A 24,487-nucleotide genomic window follows, 5' to 3' on the forward strand; every position below is an offset into this window, starting at 1 on the left:
CATAGTATTTTTGAAGATTATTATAGAGTATATCCTCTATATTCATAAATACATGGATAGAAATTCTATTTCCAGCAGTGAGACTTGTTCAAAAGCTGATAAGAAAGGAGATATTTTTTTCAAGCACCAAAGGCAGTCAATTTGGAACTTGAACAGTGATGTGGGAAGCAGAAGGTAGGCAGACACGTAGGCTGATGCAGGGCTCTTTGCCAGTGAGTGGGGAGAAATAGGGCAGCACAAGCTCTCTTTAGGTGTTTCAGAGCAAACATGAGGCAGATGTTCCTGAGCCCTGAGACACTGTTCTAAGCATGAGCACTAATCTAACCTGACCATAGTAAAGACTATCCCTGCTTCTAATTCTGTCCAGCAAATGCAAAGAGATGTATACAGAGGTAGCAAAGCATGGGAAGGATTTAGCCATCATGAGCTATTTTGAAGCGTGATGGGTTACCATCCATTGGGTTCCCTCTGCCACTGAGGAAGAGGAGCACCTCTAGATTGATATTCAGAAAAGCACATTACAAAACTGAGCATTCCTGTAGATGCATGAAGACAATGTTTGTGGTTTACTGGAAATTATAGGTATTTCAGGTGTGATGTAAATATATCAGTCAGTGTTCGCCAAGGTGCACTCAGGATCTATCAGCTGGCTTGAGTGAATTGAGAGCCTTATTCTTTTAGGGTTTTTCTGAGATCTGGCCTTCACTACACTGGACTCGTGAGCCAGTACTGAGCCTGTGATATGAGAAGATAGATGGTGCTTGAAGTGAAAGTAAGGCTGAGACCCCTAAATAACCTGATACTCACAAGGCCAGTGTTTGTTTAATGCAGTGGGAGATACTGCTTTCTTAGTGCTTTTTAAAATCAAGTCATTTGCTTATAGACTAACATTGGGATTCTCTTTATGAAAGTCTTGACCTAAATGTCTTACCCACTGCATTTCCATGTTTTTTTTTTCTTATGGGAAAAAATAATGAAGTGCAAAAATTAAGAGAAAGAATAGTCTGCAAAGTCCTGCTTGACTCACTCATAAGGGTACAGGCTGCACAGGACTAAATCCACACTGCTAAGCACAGCCCGTTCCCCTTGCACCCATACCCTGCCATTTTGCTCTCAGTGGCACAATGGTTTTCTAAATATACAGTGCCCAAGGAATTTTCTTTATTTGGTTAGTAAAGTAACATTTTGAAGGGTCTAGTTTCAAACAACAAAAGAGCTTAAACTGTACCTACTTCACAAGTTCCTTCACTCTACAGGGAGCATGCACTTGACTTTCTCCCCAATGGCACATTTCTGTCACAATTTGTTGATGTTCTCTGGACTGCATTTGGGTAGCTGTCCCACTTTTCAAGGGCTGAAATACTTTTCTAGTTCTCCTTGGCCTACCAACCTGGGAATAACATGGATCTTTCTTTACCTGATTGCTCTTGGAGGATGCTGTGATATGTTGGGTGTGTGATGGCATATTCTTCCCCAGCATCTCATGCTACCTCCAACATTGTAGGCCTGGAATAAATATCCAGCTGCTCCTCCTGCATCCTAAAGTTGCTCTGCATGAATGCAGTAAGGCAAATCCTTACCTGTGTCACCAACTGACTGCCCAAATGATGGGTCATATTCGCAAAATCATAACCTATCATCATTCATGCCATTGCCACGTGCCAGCTGCATGCCTGCTGCAGATAGCTTAACCTTGGCCACCAAGGACAGTGGGGACTGAACACATTTCATAGAGAAAACTGAGGGTGCCCTGCAACAAGGAAGGTTTTCTTGTTCTCCCATTTTGCTGCATGTCAGAGTGGCAGGGAGAGACAGGCAGTGTGGGAAATTTTGCTGACACAGCTGTTATATTAGCAGCAATTAATTGGAAAGTTTTATTCAATAAAATGCATTCTGGCCTATAAAGGATGCCCTTGGCTTCAAGTTGGGTTATTTGAGGACTGAATGTCTCATAATTTACTTTTTTTTTCCTAGCATGCTTGTTTATTGTTGGCAAAACCAGGTCTTTGCCTGCAGTTCTGATAGAGCACACCTAATTTAAAGAAGCTCAAATCACAGATATTTTTATAGTTATCAATTTTGGTTTCATTTGTCTGTTTTAAAAAAATCATTTTGAAAGAATACCAGTTATAATGAGGCAGGTGTTTTGAGTGCAAATCTACTATCATGTCCTTTTTCATGTACTGTTTGATTAGATGCAGCTAACTCTAATGGTAATTTGTTTTGTGGAGGAGGAGGAATAGTGTATACAAATATATACACACAAACACAGCTAGTTCATCTAACAGTTGTAAGTGTGGGGAAATGATTCCACCCTGCAATCAGACTTTAAGACTATCCTGCTGGTTATGACTCTCCAAAAATGAAGTGGTAATTCAGCAAATATTACGACTGGGGTGTAACACATCAGCCAGAAAGAATGCTTTTTTTCCTCCTGTCCCTATACCCTGTTGCGTTGGGTTCTGCAGAAGAAAATATGTTGATAAATGTTAGAAAATGCCTGCGACATTATGAGCTTAATTTGCACTCAGTGTTCAGATGGGCTTCCTTAGGTCCATTAGACCCCTACCTGGAACACGAAAAGATTTGTCAGGAGAATCTGAGACATGTTCTGGGGATCCACAGCCCTGGGCAGAAGGGCACTGTAGGTGCCCCTCCTGCATAGAGGCACCTAAGTAAAGCAATTTATAAAACTCCATGGCTCTAATAGAGCCTCAGCATTCCTGGGGTGTCTGCAAGCAGACAAGGTGTGAGACCTGGCTCAAACAAAAATACCACTGAAGCTGATCTGGGGCTTTGTTGGGCTGCCCTAGTTTCAAGGGCTGCCCTGCAGCCATGACAGCACAGGAATGCATTGGTGGGTGAGTGATGGTAGCAATGAGCTGCTGCCCCAGTGAAGCCGTGGAGCTGGAGCTGCTGCAGGATGAGTCCATCACTGTCATGTCCTCTGGGCATGCTTATTGCAGGGTATAGCAGGGAGTGATCTCCCACTTCTCTTAGCTCTAATTTTTTCTGTCTCCAGTAGGATAATCCTTAGTAGTAACATCCTGCATCTCCAAGATACCCTTCATCCCAAAATAGTCCTTAAAATAAATTACAAGTGAGAGCTGAAGACGTCACTCCACACTGTACGTTGTCCCCACTGGACTTTGAGGGGGGTGCGTGGGGGAGCGTCAGATGTTAAGTCAAGGAGGTATCCAAAATTCTGGGCATTGGGAGTATCCTTGGTTTTGGAGTTATGGGAACAGAAAGCTGAGAAGAGGGTGTGAAGCTGAGGAAAGCTCCAGGTTGGGATGTATTTGTTGGTAGAGGTTCTTCTGGGGAAGCAAAGCAAATAGAGAACAATGGAGAAATAAAACTGGAAGAAGCAGCCCAAGGGGCAGATGTAGAAGTGATTTGTAGGCAATGACAAGTGAGACAGGCAGGGGGTAGTTTTGGAACTGACCCAGGATGAGGAAAAGAGCTAAAAATAGTGATTTAAGATCCTTTTTAGTGGAGGTGAGCCAGCACTGTGCTCAGAGAGCTGTAATGTGGGTTCCACGTGAATGAGATTTTATTTGATGAGCAAGGAGAGAAATCTGTGTAAGAGGGAGATTGGGGGATTTCTGAATGTTAGGCTGAAATTCTAGCAGGGATCCTGTGACCTGCAAGGGCTTTGCCTCACTGGTGCAATGTTTCTGTTGGCTGATGAAGGAAATAAAACACCACACTCACCACTTGGAGGATCCCTGCAGAGAAATTGTCTCTAGAGGAAAAATATTCACTAACACTGACTTAATTCGTAGTGCTTTCATTCAGTCAGGCTGGGCTGTAAGATTTAGATAATATCCAAAGGAAAAAGCAACCTAGAAAGGCCCAGCTTAATACTAATTGTAGGAAGAAGGAATTTTTAAGTCAGGTTAGTCCTTGCACTTGGCTCTATTCCAGTTTTACACCACTTGCATCTGCTTTCCTTTTTTCTTCATCTCTGTCCCGTCTCATTCTCAGGTTATCCTGGGTCAGTTCTGCCATGGTTTTGTTTTTCTGTTAGGCAGACATCACAGTGTGGACTTGCCTCAGCTTGACAGAAAGGGACAGATAATTTTCTGTTATGTTGCACTTGGAGTCCTGCACGCTTCAGCTGGCAAACAAATTGTTAAAAATCCTTGAACAGTATTTGCTCAGAATGCAAAAGAAATCTGATACCTGCTTTTAGATTCAATTCCTTCCTCATATGTTTTATTTGTTTTTCTTTGCACACACTAAAAATGTCCTCTATTAAAACATATTCAGCCGAATTTGCTTAGTGAGATTTCATATCCAGTGAGTGCGTGCTCATTTTTAAAAGTTGACCGGATCTAGAGTTGATTTTTCTCCTTATTTCCCCCCCACCTCGGTGGTGGTAAATGGCAGTGCATAGTACCTGCTCTCGGGGACAAGTATTGCTATCCCCACACAAAGCAGCTGCCAGTGGCTGAAAGCTGTCTGTGACAAAAAAGCATTGGGTCAGCATGCCCTGATAGGTACCAGTGTCATATAGGCTGCCCTTGGGGATGCTCTTGAGTCTTCAGTATATTGCTGTTACTGAAGACAAAATCTCAGCTAGGATGTTGCTGTCCCTGGGCCTGAAATGATTCATGTTGCTAAAATAAAGTTGCATCTCCTTTAGTTACAACTAAATTGGAGTCTGTTTGACCAGGCATATCGGTCTTTATGAGCTTTCTGTGTGCTCTGCTCTGAACAAGACCTGCAGATAGTGAGGATTTAACTGAATTGGTGACACTGGTTTAGCTCAAATATGAAGTTTAATAAGGGAAAATAACAGCTTAATTTGGAAAGGCATCTTCTAGGCCATGGGGACTGACCTTGTACAAGCGACTGCTGCCAAGAGGATTAGGGAGTCATATGTTGCACTCAGAAATGTACTGTTGACATGCTGAGCTTGGCACAGATGTGAAGAGTGGTCCCTCCAGTCCAATACTTTGTCTGAGCTTCAGACTTTACAGAAGGAGATTCCTCATGGAATAACCTGGGTGGAAACAAGAGCTCATTCTTTTACATTAGCCAGTAATTTCTTCACAGAATAACACAGGAGGATGAAAGTCTTCCCTGTCCACTTCTTGTTTTGCTGTAATCCTTGGCACATCTCAGCACTTCGCAGAAGTGTGTTGTGGACTGTGATGAATGAGGTCATCTGCGGGAGGAGAAGGAAATAAGGACGTAAGGTTACCTTCTTGAGGTAGAGTTTTCTCTTGCCTCTCCCCACAAATCTGTTCTTAGCATCCATACTGTTGTTCTGGATTTTCTGATTATCTATGGAAAGGCTTAAGCCTTTCCCGGCACCAACTGAACACCTTAAGGACAGGCAAGCAAATAATTGAGATGTTTGCAGTTTCTTTTGTGCTCCAGAGATTTGCTATAACAGACGCTGTTTTTCAGGAGACAGAGTCATCAGTAGCTTACTACTGGATGACGCAGTTTTCAGCCGAGGCTCAGGCACGGAGATGTTGATATGGTGAAGACAATGGCATTGCATGAATCTGTAGGCTCCTGCTGTCATCAGTGTTGGGATGCATCTCCAAAAGCACCTTGGGTCTTGGGCAAATTTAACAGCTTTTGAGTCTACCTTTTTCGTCTTTAGACTTTCTGACTCAAATTCCTAAATCAAGTCTCTCTCTTTTTCTTATTTTTTCAAGCAAAGTCGCATTTCTTTCTGCACTGGAACAAGCCCTGCAGCAGCTGAACAGAGCGGGTGAGCTGCTTCCCACTGCAGTGCTTACACTTGTAATTTGTATTTTGCTGAGCAGCTCTGAGTTAGCACGCCAATGAACTCCATGACTCTGATCTTTGGTCAGTCAGGCTGAAAACTGTATAAAGGTTTAAACATTTCTTGCTTAGTGATGACCATGAGTGTGTATCACAGGTGACTGTCTACCTCCCTTCCCATCTTGAGCCTGACCACTATAATAGAAAGTCTGTTAGTTCTTTCAATTCCAAATGAGTTCAGTGTTATTTTTTTAGTATTCCTGGCATGATGGATCTCATGGCAGATCCCCTCTCATTATAAATTATTCTGTCTGCTTCAGCTGCATGCTTTTTCTCATTTATATTTAAGATAATGGAAGAAGAGCTGCTTTTGATGACATAAGTGAGCTAGATTTTAGGTTAGCATTATTATAAAGTGAGAGTCCTGCCTGGATAATTTAAAATATTGGGGATTTTGAGTTTTTTAGTACCTGTAAAGCACTGCAGTGACTAGAAAAACTAATGTAATTCTTCCCTGCAAATTGATGAAATTTCTTGATGCGTACATGGAATGTGAAAGGCTCAAGGCTAATAACATTACAGGTCTCAACACATGTACAAAGTGGTCTGCTGTAAAAAAAATTTACAAAACAAAAACATTTCAACATATGTGACACCAAAGACAGGGAAAAAATAATAATCATTGTAGACTGGTGCATTTATTTTATGTTACCTGTGAGAGCTGTTAAATGAGGTTTAGACTGTGTGCTAGAAGCATATAGCATCTCTTGAGCCGTGTACTGTAGCAGTAGTTTTACCCTATACTGAAAGTAATATCTGTAAGTATATAAGGGTCTCTGCTGTATTTCAGAATTGGATTGAAATACATTGCTTGGCTACTTTCTTTTTCCCTCCTGTTTTTCCATTATGCTTTTGGGTCTTGCAGCCTTTGAGTCTTGCATATGAAAATACAGTCACATTTAGCTATGTCTATATGTCTGCGTTTATCTATAAAATAAATTTAGCTATTTAGCAGGTATATTTTTTAAAATACATGCATTATACCAGGTCAGATTTTCTCTCTCCTCTTTTTTCACATGTTGAATATATGTTGGTTTTTTTCTCCTTATGAGAGACATAATGATTTTGTTCAAAGTATTGCATTTATGCTTTGCAGTGACATCAGATTCTTCATTTTATGGTTATATATATTAGACAAAGGCAAGGAGATTAAAAATATCTGAAGGGTACAATTTGCTCTTCATTTCTGTATCATCCTGTTTGCTTTTCTTTACCAGTTTCCAACTTCCCCAGATTCTGCTGATGCTCGTGCAATTGTTGATAGCCAAAGTGGATCAGGTTCAGTTTAGGCTTCCAGGCCAAGAGTACATTATAGAAAATCCCTGTTCTGGCACAGCAGCACCTGGACATTCCTCTGTGCATTTAGTGCCTTAGGTTTGGACCGGTAAATCCCCTGGGCATGTGAATTTTAGCACCTTACTGTATGTAAACCACTTGCCAAACCTGGGGAGGCAGGCATTCATCTTTGACCTGAAATAATTGATTTTCAGCGCTACTATTCACTTTCTTGTATTTTTTAATTTGTTTTTCCTGTGGGCCCAATTCTAAGTCCTAAAAATTCAATGGGTATGTTCCTCTGCTTCACATGAAAAAAAAATGCTTACCTTGCAGTGTGCTGGTCTGAACTATCCATACAACAAGAATAATCTGAAGGCTCACAGATGTAAAACTAGAAATCAGTGTTGAAGGTTTTTCCACCCTGGGATTATTTATTATCATCTTGTCATCAACCTCTCGGGTAAGAATTTTGAGCTACATCTCAGCCAAAGCTGACTTCATGAGACCTGGTAGCCCTTAATGGTGCTGAGCCAAACGGGTTAGGTAAAACCTTCTTTTCTGATTTTTGGATGCTGTTCCTTCCTGCCCCTCAGGTTTCTGCTGTGAGTTTTCAACTGAGATGACTGGCCATGGCAATTCCTCCAGCCCTGGAGCCTTCAGGCTGGAGATCTTTGAGATGCTGAAGCATGTGAATGAATATTCACCATTGCTACCAGCACCCAGTGGCCTCCCTCAAAAAAAAAAAAATAGCCTCCAGGACACAGGTGAGGGATGCTTGCATGCCAGGCTTGTTAGGACATCAGCGTGGACTTGATAGTGTACTAACTTGCCTGTGTCCATAAATACTGAAGTCTATTTTGAAAATGAGCCATCCTTGAAAGCACTACCCAGTTCATTTCACCTTTAAACACCCTGTATATTGCACAGTTTGTTTATTTGTTATAAATCTGCTTAGCTGAAGTAAATGTGTTTTTTGTAATATTAAAGATGCTCTTGTTAAAGCCCTCTGCAGAATGTCAGATATCTATAAAACAGGTTTAGATATCAGTTCGGTAGTTAAGCATTATTTAGGCAGATCCCTAAGCCAACATGAATACAACTATTAGAATTGAGTTTTACAAAATATTGATGTTTCTACATAAGTAATAAAGAGTTTTGGAACAGACCTGAGCAGCATGGTATGCTTTTTTTTTCAGGGGAACTGCTTTATTTCTGAAAGTAGCTGAATATTGATATTCTTACAGTGGAGTTTTGTCAGCTTCCTAGGATTGTTTTACTTGAAAGATTCTTTTTCTATTTAGCATAGGCTTGTTTCTTCCCTCCCTCCCTTCCATCTGTCTCTCCAGGGGCAGAAAGCAAAGTGCTGGCAAGTTTGGAGAGAGGGTTGATCTAATCTGAGTTCCAAAACAAGATGTGGCTAAGGGGCTGAAGCTGTGTCTGCTCTCCAATTTGCAGGAGGGGTCTTGACAGCACATCCACACCAAGGTACACCAGGGCACGCTCAAAGGATGAGAAAATACAGCCTTTCTCAGCATATCTGGTGGTTTCAGTCATTAGTTCTCTCCACAGTTCAGGCTGGTTTTCTCATAAGAACAGTACTAAATAGAACAAATAAGTAACAAAGAAGCCAATGCAGTCACAGACTGAGTGGAGCAAGTGCCCTGTAGAGAGGAAACACTTTGGCAGCTTTGGAAAAAGATTTGGGATTTTGAATCAGGTCTGAAATAACTAGTGGGTAGCAAGAGGAGAAAATAGATGGGTATAAGCACTCCTAACTCCACTTTCGATACTTTATGGTTTATTTCTTTCCCTTTCTTTGATTTCAGCTGGCCAACCTGCCCACAGAATGTGTTTGCACTTAAAACAACTGGGCATCAGGGCTGATCTAGAAACCCAGTGTGTGAATGCAGGAGACACCTCAAATTCTGAGCGTCAGAGTAGCTGGGATCAAGGGACAGTGCACATGGTGGAAAGGGAGATGAATGGTAAATGTAAAAAGAAGCCTTTTTGATTTAAAAGTGCCAAACCAGATAGAAAGAAGTGGGGCCATGCAGCTTTTCACCCACTTCTCCCCCCACACCTCTTGCACACATGCATACTGGGGGGCCGGGAGTTGATTTCTTGCAGTTCCAGCAGATCCTCTCCTTGGGTTTGATTGTACTATCTTCCTCAAGATAACAGCATAACACAATCAGGTTCTAAATATTAATATGGAGATCACAGAAGTGTAGCTTGGAGGCACCGTATCACTGAGAATTGAAAAATCTAATCTGCCCTTTTGAAAGCTGTCCAATTTCTTTTTTATTTACAGCATTTGAACTGTTTCATAAATTGAAAAGCAACTATCCAGCCATTTCATGGGCAGATTATGATATGTTTAAGAGAGTCCGAGGCATTTATCTGAATGCAATTGGCCATCTTGCTGGCTAACATCTAGATTGGAGATATTATGCACATAGATGAACAGGGACTATTTGAAGTTGATAGTTTTCTCTAATGAAAGTTGTGTTTGTACCTTGCAACTGAAGAAATGTTTCAGATAGTGATATAAGCTGACTGCCTTTGGCCCTTGAAAGGACTTGTCATGTTGATCGGGTAGATAAAAAATACTAGAGCGTGAATAGTCACTTTATGACTTCTGCACTTGATTCCATTCTTCACAAATGCAGAGGTGGAGAACTGCTGGAGAGAGACTGGCTCCATCTGGCACTGCCTTTGCAGAGAGCATGCAAGTTGTTTGATTAAAGATGCAGAAGTGCAGGCAAAAGGCAGGAAACACACTAGATGAAGCTACATCCGTTGTCAAACAGACGGGGAAAATTGGTTTTCCCTGTAAGCAGCTACGCACTTTCTTGTTCTGCATAGAAACTAAAAGGTATGTTTCAGCTTGCATGGATAGACCACGTGTGTTTTAATTAATTAAAAGATTGGGGAAAAAAAGCCAACAAAAAGCCTGGCAATGCCAGCCTCCAGTAAATCTCTTGAATCTGTAAGTGTAGTGTTCACATGTCTGCACTCTAATAGGGTATGAATGAAAAACTGACAGCACCTGTTACTGAAATAAAAAGTGATGTCTCTAACAATGGGATACTGGGAAATTCCTTCAAGGCTTCTCTTTAATAGAGTTTGAAGGAATCAGGTTGGAAGACAGTGCATAAGATCTGAACCACTGGCTCTGATGGATGTGAATCACACCAGGGGAAAGAGATTGTTTAGGAGGTTAGAAGTTCACACCATACATCCAGTAATAATATGCAGCTGGTATGTCCTTACAGAGAGGTTGTATGGGGTTTTATGGTTTTTTTTTACCCCTGTGTGAAACTACATGTGGCATGAAAAAAAAATAATAATCAGATCTTATACATTCAGAACCAGAAATGCAAAAAGCAACCACATCTGATAGTATTGAGAACTGCAACGGATTGAAGCTAGATTGCCTAAAAATAGCTCTTGAACTGAAATCTAAAAACTGTTAGATTAATCCATTTATAATAAATCCTGATCTACTGTTGTTAGATCACCTCTTCTGTAATCTTTTCCTGGAAAGAATGGATCTTTCCTCTCTCAGTGCAGCAGCATCCTCCTTGGCAACTTCCTCCTTACCTTGTGTTATGTAAAAGGGAAGAAAAAGAAGAGCTATGTATGGTATGTCAGGTGACTCTCTGAGGGCACAGGGCTGTGTGCTGGTGTGTTGTTGAAGACAACGTGCCATGCTGAATACTCTAGAGGCATCACATATCTATATATTGTCTTCCCATCAATGGGTTTTGCAAGCCTTTTGTCAGTCTCAGTCAATAAAACTCCAACAACAAAAACCATAACCCCAGTGCCTCCAAAAGCAGTGTGTGAGCTTATGCTCACACATAACTGGCTCAGCTTCCCCAAATACTGGCATGTGTGAGCACAGGGGAGATCTCTTTGGATGTTTCATGTGCAGCTGGCTTGCACATGAAGTGCAAGCCTGCAGTGAAAATAAATCATAGTTTTTCTCAAACACATGGAAGGAGCTGTACATAATTTAGGGGCTAACCTCACCTTGTTAATTCTCTGGCCCACAGCTTCTAGGTGGTACCAGCATGTGACTTTTGGACTTCCAGCAGACAGTCAACATGAGAAGGTTTCACAGGGCAATGTCTTTTGTGGCATGGACTCAGTATAACTTTGTGATCCACCAGTGTGTTAATGACTGGGTTGATGTATGCCTGTTTATGCAGCTCTAAGGGATGGTACCAAGTGTGTAAGGTTGAACCTAGATGCTTCTTGAGTTCAGTCATCCTTTTCTGTCATCTTGCATGGAGTTCTTTGCAAAAAACACCCAAAAAGAAAAAAAAAAGGCAAAAGTAAATGGGAATATTTTTACTTTTAAATATTTTTTTCTAGAGAGTTTCAGAAAATGTTCTGAAATGCGTCTGAAAATGCCTGTAGAAAAGTAATTCCCATGAGATGCATTTACATGATAGGGAAGAGAAAAACAGCTGTGATATAATCCTCCAGTTGTATTAAGTTTGAGGGTTTTTTTGTGCTGCTGCTTTCAAGGATACCTAAATCTTCTTATTTGCTATGTAAATACAACTTGCACCATCTTTCAGTAGAAGAAGTTATAAAAGGGATGCTGTAAGCAAAGGATGTGGTTGCCAGATGTGAAAAGGGCTAAACTTGCAGAAAGGGAGAGACAGAGGGAGGGAGGGAGGGAGGGAATAGAGCAGTTGTAATGTCACTTCCCCAGGTAAGGGGAAAAAAAAAGAAAAAAAAATGCACACCGTTATTTAGTTAATAGTTTTCTCTGTGAGCAAATCCTTACCGTGATTTTCCTTCTACTGAGCAAAATTCCACACCCAGAAGCCTGAGCCCTGTGTAAAGGTTGGGAAATAAAAGAAAGAAGGGGAAAAAACCCTAAAAAAATCTATTTTCTTGCTAGTCAATGTGCCCTGGTGAAACTGGGTGGTGTTAGCTTTACTATTACTAAATTGGCTCATTGAATAGTCAAACCTTCGAACTCAGTTAATGGTATCCAATCCATCTCACTCTGTTTTAGGCCACTTCAGGGCAGCACTTTTATGTCTTCTTATAACTTATCCTATGTAAATGGCAGATGTGTTTATTTTTAAAAGCAGTAAGAAAGCCCAGTGGAACAAGAGAAAAGTTGGAAGAACAAGCCCTCAAAGAGATTTTGACACTGATGCCAAGGGGTTTATGAAAGATAAAACAGCTCTTTTTTTATGGCTAAAGGAAAATGCCATTAAATCCCTTGTGCCTAACTGCTACAGTAAACTTGCCAAAGCTATACTAAGAACAGCACACTGCGGGATATTCAATGATTTTCAATGAAAACCAGGCTTAAAAATGCAGCTCCCCTCTGTGCAGATCAAGGGGAGCTCTTGGGTGCTCAACATATGTTTCTATATGCTCACAAATGACTGGAGGAATTATTTTAAATGGGGTTTGCTGGGTTTGGTTTTGAAACTGCATCCACTATATCTATTCAGTGCCTCTGTGCCTGTAGTGCATGTTGTAGATCATTTTGCAGAAGGAAAATAACTTGTTATTTTATGAGTAAATGGGAAAAATCCTGCAGATTGCTATCTACCAGACTAATCTATATTATTAAGAAATAAAACATATACTCCTGGCAAGACCTGCTGTAGTAAAAACAGATAATATTTGCTGAAGTTCTCTACAAATTTTAAGCCTCCCTGTAGCATCAGTTGGAATTGTTTGGTGATCTAGCTCAGCTTTGAGCAGAAACAGAAGAAATCTGTCAAGGTCTGCAGGATTTTTGAAGTTCATTCAAACTAATGGCTCATAGTGAAAGGGAGGTGGCAGAAGAAGGCTGGAAAATCTGATTACTGAGCTTTGGGAGACCTGTTTTCAGGGCAGTGTCCTGGTGCTCGGGTGATTTAATGCCTGTTTCACTGCTGCTCACCTTTTTGGAGTCTGGGGAGAAGATAATTGTTGCCGAGGCACAGTAGAGTTAGGATTTTTAAACTGCACATTTTCTTGAAAAATACTGGTATCTCAGAAAATTATGCTTATGATAATGCTAAGTTTTAACATTTGAGGAGAGGATGTCCCAGACATGGACTAAAATTATCTAAAACAGGAGCAAGCATGTTCTTCAACTGCTGTATTATTGATTATTCTGTGGCAGGAGAGTTGCTCAGAGCACCATGGTCTTACATTACTTAGCAGAAACAAACTTTCAGAATGGAAAAACTCCTATTGTACTGCACAGACAGGCATCTCTCTGATTGAAATAGGTTGGCTTGAATGAAGTCCAATGTCATTACCCATTGATGACTAATAGTGCACAAATAGTGAGCATGGTCGGTGTCATGGGGCCTAGAAGAGAGGACAGCCTCTGTTCTCAGGAGCTGCAGGCTGAACCTGCTCACACAGCAAGATAGTTGAGAGGCTGCTCCTTGGGGCAACAGGGCAATTCTCACATTTATTATTTATTTCTGGCTAGACTGGAGTTCACACATGAGTGTCTTTAGCATAGAAACTACAATTCAACCCCCCTGCCAGTGGCAAGGAGGATTGGGACTAGATGACTAGATGACTAGATGAATAGATGACTAGATGAATGAGCCTAGATAAGGTTCATTCCAACCCCTAAAAGTTCTATGATTCTATGATTCAGTTCATGTTGCTGTGCATGGAGCAACAGTGACTGAAGGCTTTTTGGATGCTGGAAGAGGTGGGATGGTAGTGAGACATTGTGGCATGGGAATTAAAGTGAGAATGGTGTGAGACAAAGATCAGACAAGCCTATTCATATCCTTACCTGTGTTTCATGGTCAGCCTCAGTGTTTCCCCAGGCAGGGATTGAGGGGGCAATTGTGAATATGTGATGTTTAACTGGTGTAAAAGTGTTACTTTGAGAGAAGCAGGAGGGTGCTTATATTTGAGAGAGGCAAAGCAGGTGGGAGAAGCAGACCTCGTCACAAGCTGTAGATGACATGGCATGACGGGGTGATGGAGGAGCAGCTGGAGGCAGCCTGCCTCAGTTTCCCCACCTGATATTTCAGATCAAGCAAAAAGAAATCCATGTGAAGCTCCAGTCTGTGCAAGCACGTTGGTCTAAATAGGAGGCTGAGGTAATTATAAGGTGGGCACCCTCAATATTACACATGCACAGAGTACTTGTCTGACCGTTGCAGGATGTACAATGGGTTAATGCACTTTAAAGCAGGTTCCCTCTTGCTACTTGACTGTTCATTGCAGATTTTCAATGAATTAGCCCATTGAGCATTAAAGGCTTGAGGATTTGACTGGGCTGACATGCACCTTTGCATGTGTCCCATGGCCTGCAGCTCGAGGGGCCAGGCACTGCTCTTGGGATGAAGCAGCAGGGCATGAGCCTCAGAGAAAATTAATGTCTTGCTCCAGAGAACAGCCTTGTGTTCATCCCTCTGGTTTTGGTGATGGGTTTGTGGTGTGGGGATTTTTTATTATTACATCGTGGAAAATGTTTTTCTCTCTAAACCAGCTGGGTCTTAAGCTACACTGAAAAATTAAAAGCACTTCTGTGCTAGGTGTTCCCTAAAAGATGGAAAACAGGATTTTTACATTAAAATGCCAGAAAGAAAAATGGCTGGGGCATAAAGTGCTGCTTTATTTTCATCAGATGCTAGTGCTTTTGGAAAACCTGTTGTGCTCTAGTGGTCATTACCCCCCTGTGTGCTTCTCTTGCTGTTTGCTCCAGCTTCTCTCTGAAAGCTGGCTGTGCAGCAGGCATTGCCATGGCTGTAGCTCCAAATACGCCCTGCAGGCCACTGGAGTCATCAAAGGGAGCGTCCTTAGGACCTAGGCTTGAGTCCTTTTTCCTTCCTGTCTTTAACTAGCTCTGCTTTGTTTCAGGAGTGTCAACATCAGGGGCTCTGGGCCCAGGGAGCACCACTGTCAGCACCACACCGCAGGTAGCCACCAGCACCACCGGCCGCACCACCACCACCTCGGCCTCGGGCAGGAGGAACAGGAGCACCAGCACACCATCGCCCATGGCCGACATCCCCGATGAGATGACCACACACCTGCCACCTGCCTTCTCCCAGCTGCCCCCAGCTGGCACAGAGAGCTGTGACCCCATGGAAGCCCGTGAGATCATGTGGTCTCGGACTCGGCAGGGCCAAGTGGCCAAGCAGCCATGTCCCATGGGCTCTATAGGTGAGTCAAGGGGTGGGAGGACACAGCAAGCTGTCTCCATTTGCCCATGGCAGGTTGCGAGTATGCAGCCAGGCCACCCATGGGCCTCTGTGGCACGTGCTTTCACCAGTGGAGCACGCTGATGCCTTCTTTCAGGTCTGCATTGCTGTGGTGAGGTTTGGCAAGCAGCTGGCTGGGGATGAAGTCTCAATATGTCAAGCACATTGTGCAGGATCTTTAGCATCTGGCCAAAGGAGAGTACCAGTACTAATGACCTTGAGGGGTTGCGCTTGATGTGCTGTTAGAGCCTCTGCCTCCAGAAGTGATGTATGATCCACCTGTTACTCTGGTTTTGCCTATATTCATAGTCCCTGGACTCACTGACTGATTTGTTGATGGCGAGTGCTTTGTTGGTTTTGGGGCAGGGAGGGGAGAGGAAATAAAAAAACTTGAATTTTGAAGGTCTGTGCTGCACTGTAGCCAGCATTTCAGAGCACAGGTATTCCCAGCTTGCACCCCTGAACCAGTGTGAGTTACTTTTCAAACTGCAGCCAGCATCCAGTATGATCAGCTGGGAAAGAAGCGGGGAAACAAATCTTTCAAAATTGTTTATTTCCTATTGGATTTTGCTCTTTTTCTTCTACTCTTTTTGAATTTTGAAGGTCTGTGCTGCACTGTAGCCAGCATTTCAGAGCACAGGTATTCCCAGCTTGCACCCCTGAACCAGTGTGAGTTACTTTTCAAACTGCAGCCAGCATCCAGTATGATCAGCTGGGAAAGAAGCGGGGAAACAAATCTTTCAAAATTGTTTATTTCCTATTGGATTTTGCTCTTTTTCTTCTACTCTTTTCTTTCAATTGCTTTTGGAAGTTTTCTGTTCAATTTAAAACACAATCAAATGAATAATAGGTTTTGGCATATGGTTCCGTTTGCTGTCTTTTAACAAATGCAGTTTTCTAAAAATATTTATTTTTCACACTAGTCTCGATGTCCAGACTTGCTTGCCAAGAAGAAATCAGAAAGTAGAGGAAATTGCATGACAATAAGGGCTTGAGGGATCTGGCTCACAAAGGAGACTCTGTTAATTCTCCATTCCTGGGGAGCCATTGAATCCTGTGTATATGAATACCGACTCTCTCTTGAATTTGGTGAGGACAGCCTGATAAAATATATGTTAAAGTATGAGAAGCATGGGAAGGTGTCAGTGGTGAGAATAGGTAAAGAACATTTTTGCTATCTTTCCCAGCCTCACTTGGTAAAATTAATGCAAAAAGTATCATTTGGTTCTCAGAGAGGGGAAAGGATATTCTGAACTGAAGCTGTGAAAAGTAAAGAAAAGATGAAAAATGAAAATGAACACTGGATGCAGGGAGCCCTTTCCTAAGCACCAGAGCTAAGGACTGGATGAAAAAAGCTAAGGAAAAAAAAGCCCAACTTATTGGTAGGGGTGTGCAATAAACCTTTCCCATCTCTAATTTCAGTGATTCATGCAACTTGTTAAAAGCTGTGGTATATTAGCAGTGGGCCGCTTCTAACACCCTTTGAAGGCATGAACAAACTCTCACTAGTTTTAATCAGAGCTACTGTCAGACCTAGCCTGTATTTCGCCCCTCTGCTGAAGAGGTTGGCTCTGCAGGGCAGAGAACTTTATAGGATGCAGTCTTTTATTTATGTGTAATGTCTTTTTTGCTTTTTAAAGATCTCTAACTGCACAATTTCATATGCATTTCTCTTTGTCTGAAAGGGCCTAAGGTGCTTTGCTGTTGTTTGCAACAGGGACTGGGCAGCCCTTTCCAAACAAAACTCTCCTCTATAAAGTCCCTTTTGACAGTGAAGCCAAGCATTACATCTTGGCATTTGTAGCATTCAAACTTTTGTGCATCCAGCCAAATGGTTTAATGATGAGTCAGAGCCATAAAATCTTCATAAGGAAGTTGAGGCACAGGGACTGATCCCAAGGCACCAACAGTGGGGCAGAGCACTCAAGGTGCTGGCTCAGCATTTGAGATCTAGTTTCAATTTCTTAGTCCCTGGCAGCTTTCTTGCCTGGCCTAAGGCAAAGTCCTCTGTCTGTAGTCTCTGTTTGGCAAATTGGAAATAATATTCCTGCACTACCTCATGGGCCTTTTATGTCTTAGGGCCCCTAAGCTCCAAGAAGATGGGACCCTGAGATAACTCAGAAGTGTCCTACTAAGGACCTGAGCACTAATAAGCTCCTGGGCTTTGCATGAGGTATCTGTCATTGTGAAATTAATCTTGTGACATGTGGTGCTGGGGGAAAAATGCAACAAATAACACTGAACACAGCAGCTTTCCTATTGCAGGTGTTGCAACTTTACGGTGTCTTGCACCAGATGGTGTCTGGGAGCCCCAAGGACCTGATCTTAGCAACTGCTCTTCGCCCTGGATCAACCACATCACTCAGAAGGTAAAACCCTTCCTGTGTGCTGACCATTCTGAGTATAGTAGTGACCTTCCTTAGCTCCCTGTTTTCACACAGGGAACCCAAGGGGATTTACAGTAACCCGTAAGGCATGAGTCAGCATAATAGCCAGGAATTGCAAGGAGAAAGCAAGACTGTAAGTGTCTTATGGAAATTAAGGCAAAGAGGGTAAGGGAAGGTGAAGGAGAGGCACTGGAGAGTGGAATTAAACTAGAGTGAATGACATTTCTTGTTTGTGGCAAGAAAAGGTGGAAGAGGGAGGAGAAGGTAGGTTGAGATAAGGAAAATCCCAACTTGTTGCAGAAGGAAACTCCCTTTCAGGCATCCTCAAGGATTTTTTCATGTCACACAAGCACAGGATAAGCCCTGTACTTAAGAAATCTCTAGCAGAAAAAAGCAGGGTCAGTATGTTTGCATTTTGCCTCTGACTTTCTGTTTTTAACTTCTGCCCAGATTGTAAAAGAACTGATGGAATAGAAAACAATGCTCCAGTAATGCATATCTTTTGACTCTTAAGTCCCTTGATGAATGTTTTCTAGCGCTTCATCATTTATCAGTGTTAAAAATACATTAACATGTGACAATAGAAGTTCAAAACAAGCAGAGCTTATTTGGTAGCAGTATGTTGAGCATGTTAATGTTATTAATGCACAGTGGTGCTTTCAGCTGATTTCATTACAAACAGAGACCAGATGTGTGTTTACACCACAGAGTCTGTGGGCAGAATCTTTATTATAGCAATTTGTGGGGATTTATTCACTCCTTTAGCCAGAGTGAACAAGTCTCTGAACTGCAAGTTAGCTGTGCTGCTGCATGATAGCAACACTGGACTCCCAAAGAGCCCGTGCTCACTTGTGAATGACATGGGGCACCCTACAGACAAGATTCTTCAATATTCTCCATGTCCCCCATCTTAACCTAAGCTCATCAACCTGCAAATTGCTAGCACCTATGCCTCCAATTATCTAGGGATAATAATAAGGATAAATCTATCTCCCTTCATTTCTGTTTATAACCATCCCTCCCCAAAGGAAGGGAAGATGTCAATTAATGTGGAGCTACTGTGATACAGTGCAGCCACTACAAAGCCAGTGGTTCTTCTGTCCCACCCAGGAAGGTGAGCATCTCGCCTGCCATATGCTCAGCTAGTTGATTATTAAAGACTGCCTTGCTGGCATTAGCAGCTGTGCAGCTTTTGTTTTATGACCTACATGCTTATCCTGGAGGGGTTAATATTACTTACTCCAGCCATAATTCACCCAGGCAGTTGGGAGACCTCTTGCTGCTTGGTGGAGATGACTAGGCCATTAACAGAGAGAAATAATAGACTGCACTGATGAAATCTCTGTCGAGGTTAGGCTTATTTTATTTGAACCCCCAGCTATATGAACCCTGTTTAATTTGTCACATTCTTTGAAAGCAGGCTAAAATTGAACAGCCAGGTTTTCAGAAATGCCCAGCAGGTTGAAATTGGAACGGAATTTTTGTTTTTCTGGGGGTATTTAGTTATGTTCAGCTTTGAGAGCCTTCCACCAGTCAGTGGAAAGACATGGGGAACATGCCAGATGACTCTGGATCTAAGCATTTTGCCTGAGTGGGAATCCACTGGGATCTTGGGATATGTGACCAACCTCTAGTTGGGGCTATCAAGATTTTCCAGGAGTGACTTTTGAAGGGAAACCCCTGCCAGGCTTGCCTAGGGGTTTGTTTTGGCGTTTTCATTCATTGGATCATTTAGGTTGGAAAAGAGGCTGGAAAAGACTTCTAATATCATCAAGTCAGCACTGCTGAGTCCAGCAAAGACTAAACCATGCTCCTAAGTGGCAGGAGTGGTGAGTGAACCCCTTCCCCTGAGCAGCCTGTTCCAGTGCCTCACTACCATTTCAGTGAAGAAATTTTTCCTAATATCTAAACTAAACCTTCCCTGCTGCAATTTCAGGTGTTTTTTTCTTGTCCTAACATTTGTTACCAGGGAGAAGAGACTTTCAGGTAGTTGTAGAGAGTTATTAGGTCCCCTCGAACCTCCTTTTCTCCAGGCTAAACATCCCCAGCTCCCTCAGCCTCTCCTCATCGGACTTGTGCTCTAGACCCTTAACCAGCTTTGTTGCCCTTCTCTGGTCATTTTCCAGCGCCTCAATGTCTTCCTTGTAGTGAGGGGCCCAAAACTGAACACAGTGCCCAAGGTGCAGCTCACCAGTGCTGAGTACAGGGGAATGATTACTGCATTGGTCTTCCTGGCCACCTGCTGGCTCATGTTTAGCTGTCTGTCAATCAGAGCCCCCATATCCCTTTACACCAGACAGCTTCCTAGGCACTCTGCCCCAAGCCTGTAATGCTACATAGGGTTGTTTTGATACAATGACAGGACCCAGAACCCGGCCTTGTTGTACCTCAAGCAGTTGGCCTCAGCCCATCAATTCAGCCTGTCCAGATCCCTCTGCAGAGCCTTTGTACCCTTCCACCCAATTTACTGTCATCTGCAAACTGACAGAGGTTGCACTGGATCCCCTTGTCCGAGTCGTCAATAAAGATATTAAGCAGGACTGGCCCCATTACTGAGTCCTGGAAAACACCACTAGTGACCGGTTGGCAGCTGTATTTAACTCCATTGACCACTACACTCTGGGCCCAGCCATCCAGACAGTTTTTACCCAGCAGAGAGTGCACCTGTCCAAGCCATGAACAGCCAGTTTCTCCAGGAGAATGCTGTGAGAGACAGCTACAAAGGTTTTACTGAAGTCTAGGTAGACAACATCCGCAACCTTTCCCTCATCTGCTAGGTGGGTCAGCTGGTCATGAAAGAAGATCAGGTTGGTCAGGCACGATCTGCCTTTCATAAACCCATGTTGTCAGGGCCTGATCCCCTGTTTGTCCTGCACATGCAACATGAGGGCACTCAAGATGATCTACTTCATGATATTACATCATGTTTTCGACTTCCAGTCCACTAGGACATCCCCAGTTATCCAGCACTGCTGCTAAATGATGAAAAACATCCCAGGGAGCTCTTCTGCAAGTTCCCTCAGTACCCTGGGTACCTATCCAGCCCCATAGACTAGTGTGTGTCTAAGTGGTATATCAGGTCACTGCCCATTTTCTTCCGGATTTTGGGACTTCCTTCTGCTCCCCATCCCTGTTTTCCCACTCAGGGGGCTGGGTACCCTGAGAAAAACTGATCTTGCTATTAAAGACTGAGACGAACAAGGCATTAGCTACCACCTCAGCTGTTTCCTCAACTTTGCCAATATGTTTCACCCCTGCATCCAATAAAGGATGGAAATTTTCTTTAGCTCTCCTTTTGTTGTGAGTGTATTTATAGAAACATGTTTATTGTCTTTTATGGCACTAGACAGATTAAGTTCTCGTTGAGCTTTGGCTCTGCTAATTTTCTTCCCGTATGACCTCACGACATCCTCGTAGTTCTTCTTAGTTGCCTGACCCTTTTTTCAGATGTCATAAGCTCCTTTGTTCCAGCCAAAGCTCTCTGTTCAGCCAGGCTAGTCTTCTTCCCCACTGACTTATCTTTTGGCACATGGGGATGTCCTGCCTTTAAGATTCAGTAGAATCCTTACAGTAAACACCGTTTTAAATTACTTACGAAGTAACCAATAGCCACTTAGTTTTCCTGCCCAAGCAAGAGGCTTGAAAATCATCACTGCACTTAGAGATGGAGTTCATCCATAAATCAAGCACTGGTTTCCCACATCCCTACCATGGATGGGGTATTTCCCTGCCCCAAGCTTGCAGATTTGCTCCAGCACCTCTCTAAAGCTGAAAAAGGAGCCCTCCTCGTCTAAGCGAAGTCAGCTTCTCTTCTTGTTGCTATGGGGGCAGGTAGAGGAGGCAGTATTCCAGCTGTGCCATGAGAACAGGGGCGGTCACAATCTGCTGCTCAGCTTTCCTGCACACCTAGCTGATCCGGGTCCTCCTTGGCCACTGGTCCTGCAGCAGCTGGAGCTGCAGCACAGCTTACAAAACAGGTAAAAATAACTTTTTTGGCAGCTAGGCTTCATACCTGCTCAGCATGTCTTCATTCCTAATCTTTGTCTCCCAAAAATCTCTTCTGTCACCTGCTGGGTCCAAACAACTCAGAAAGAAGGGAGATGGGTCCCCTGGAGGCATTTCAGCCAAGCCAGAAGAGATGATAGGGAAATGTTGTGCTTGCTATAGTGAAGTAAGGATTATTTCTTACTTCTCTTTTTTCTCCTGCTACGCTCAGACTGTAGATTGGGTGTTTGCCTGCTTGCATCACGGTATTAGGTTTTACAGCCATATCTTAGCTTCTATTAGAGTTATTGTGCTTGATGGAAGATCAGAACAAATGTTCACTTCAGCAATTCATTGGCCTCCTGACATTTACTTTAACTTTATTGTTGGTGCCTACCATGCCCTTGTAACATAGCAGGAGAATTAACTTGCCAGTGGGATTGAATTATGCACTTCTACCTGGGTTATTTCTAGAGTCAAACAGTAACAGGCAACAAAAAGGTCAACTTTGGATACATTGCATGGTCCTGATCATGAGGTCATATATTCAGTCTCAGCCTGTTTGTTTTACCTCCTGCTTTCATTAGTACTGTCCTTAGCCCACAGTGTGACTTGCCTGAAAATATCTCTTCCTTGCTGCAGCTTTCAGTTGTGGGTGCTGCCTGGGAGGAGCACTACATTCAGCTTCAAGCCTTTGAAAGAGAAGAGGCCTCTTTTGTAGCAGAGCAGAAAGTGTTATGTCCTTCATGAATGCACAAAACCCCTCAATCTGTATATAGAAAGCACATGCCACCCATGTCTTCCTGAATGGCCTAGGTCATGTAGTCACAAAGAGCAGGTGAACTGAGCAGAGTACCCTCCTCAGATCTTGTAGATCTGCTTGAGTGTGTGCTGCAGAGGGAGTGCAATTTAGTGTAGGACATTACCACATCATCATGTTCAGGCCCAAGAGCAAAGTCCTGAAGACACCATGATGAAATCCTCTGTCCATGTTGTTTTTGACAGTCTGTTTTCAGAGCACCATCATGTACTGGATGGAGCAGATGTCATGGGTGGCAGATTACTAAAGGGATATTACATGTGTTTTAAGTTGTTTGAATACCATAGTTTCAAAACCACTTTTTTAGTGTTCTCTATCTCTGTATGGAGTGCAGTGATCCAACTCTCTGTTGCATAACATGTGTTTAACTAGTTAGTTATCAATCAATAAAAGAAAATTGAATGGAATGTTCATCTTCAAAAAAAAAAAAAGAAAGAGCATAGTAGATATACTCTGACTCTTCCCTCTGAATGCACACATGTATATTGAAATCTGCCCGGGAAAGAAGAAGGCCATGAAACCTTTGCAGTGTCAGAAGTTAGCCCACAGCCCCTGTTACAGCCTTTGCTACTTGACTTCTGGCAGCTAATTGGTGCCTGATGAAACCTGTCAGATGTTTGTCCCTTCCAACGTCAGCTCCATGGTCTTTCCAGCTGACTGGTCCATTTGTATGTCACTATTAAAAATCCTAGTTCAGTCTTTCATACCATCTTTTACTTTTGTATATCTGTCAGTCTCAGGCTGCAGGAGAATGTTTTTGCCTTTATGACCACTGAGGTATCAGCACATTCACTCCCTTCCCAGCATCTTTCTTATTTCTTCTGAATTTCCTTCCCTAAATATTTAAATTTTTTTTTTTTGCAATTTCTCTTGTTTTTATTCTACTGTCCTTTTCTGCAGTCAGTTTCCTCTGAGAAAGTTAGGGTCAAAATAGCGAGCAATGCTGCAGGAGGGTCTTTGTTAGCCTTTCCAGTCAAAACTCCCTGCTTCTGTTCTTTGGCATACACAAAATAGGCAGGAAGATATGTCTTCTCCAACAGCTATTATTTCACAGCCTTTTCAGTCATAAGAAGACTCAAGGTAGTGGTACAAACTTGAAAAATATTAACCTAGTGTTGCACAGTGTGACTTCAGGTGTGCCAATGATCATTTCTAAATCTGGCCAGAATCCTGCCATTATGCTCAAATGGAAGAGGGGAGCAATTTTTTTTTTTGGCAGGGCTCTATAACTATTTTGTTTATTGGCATTTTTCTCTCCTTCAAATTAGTGTTCCAAGACTACACATAATCAATTTGTAAAAGAAAAAAAATCACAAAAAAACCCCAGAAATGCAATTAGTTTTAAACAGAATGTTTTCTTTTAGCCCAGAACCCTTTTTTGTTTTTAAATTATTTCTTTCATAATCAGGATAGAAAATTTTTAAAAGTAGTCTCAAATCAGACATATATTTTTTTAATTCACTTTATTGTTCTTGAGCTTCCCAGTAGAAAGGTTGGTTACTTGTACGTTTTTCCTCTGCTGCATGCTTGCCTCTCCATGACAGCCTCACCCATGAAGAACCTGCAAGGGTTTTTCTGTGTTTCTATGTAACTATGTAGTGTTTGGGCTAAAGAATATTACATGTTTTGGAAGAAGTAACTCACGAAGAACTTGTCTTCCATGTGGCAGTAAGGAAGAGGAAGATGTGAAGAAGTGCTTTATAGAAGGAAAGTAAGTTAATAATGCATCCTTTTGGGCAGCAGTGAGCTTTGCTGAGCATTATGTAGAATTAACCAAAAAAAGGGGCTCAGTCATGTTGTTATAAGAGACCAGAGATATATCTTAGCCCTGGAATATTCAGCCAAGATTTGAGACTGATAACAGAAGTTGGGTTTGCCGGGACTGCACAAAAGACACTTCAATTTCAGTGGAAAATGCTCAAAAAAATTGGGGAAATGAGCATTACCATGTCACACACAGCCATCATTTTGGACACCCCTCTCATGCACACAGCTGGAATGGAAAGAGT

The 24,487-nt window shown here is 42.5% G+C and overlaps 1 protein-coding gene across 1 annotated transcript in view; it reads left to right on the plus strand.

Moving 5' to 3' along the window:
- Nucleotides 1–14,943: 14,943 nt before the first annotated feature.
- Nucleotides 14,944–24,487, plus strand: part of LOC103811550 (latrophilin-3-like) — a gene marked incomplete at both ends in the record, with an annotated part of 34,290 nt that continues 24,746 nt past the window's right edge. The window contains 2 exons of the mRNA XM_009084534.1: nt 14,944–15,249; nt 17,553–17,656. Of these exons, the coding sequence (XP_009082782.1) occupies nt 14,944–15,249; nt 17,553–17,656 (410 nt within the window). The remainder of the gene's footprint in view (nt 15,250–17,552; nt 17,657–24,487) is intronic.

The sequence above is a fragment of the Acanthisitta chloris genome, unplaced genomic scaffold (genome assembly GCF_000695815.1).
Source record: "Acanthisitta chloris isolate BGI_N310 unplaced genomic scaffold, ASM69581v1 scaffold27531, whole genome shotgun sequence".
NCBI lineage: Eukaryota > Metazoa > Chordata > Aves > Passeriformes > Acanthisittidae > Acanthisitta > Acanthisitta chloris.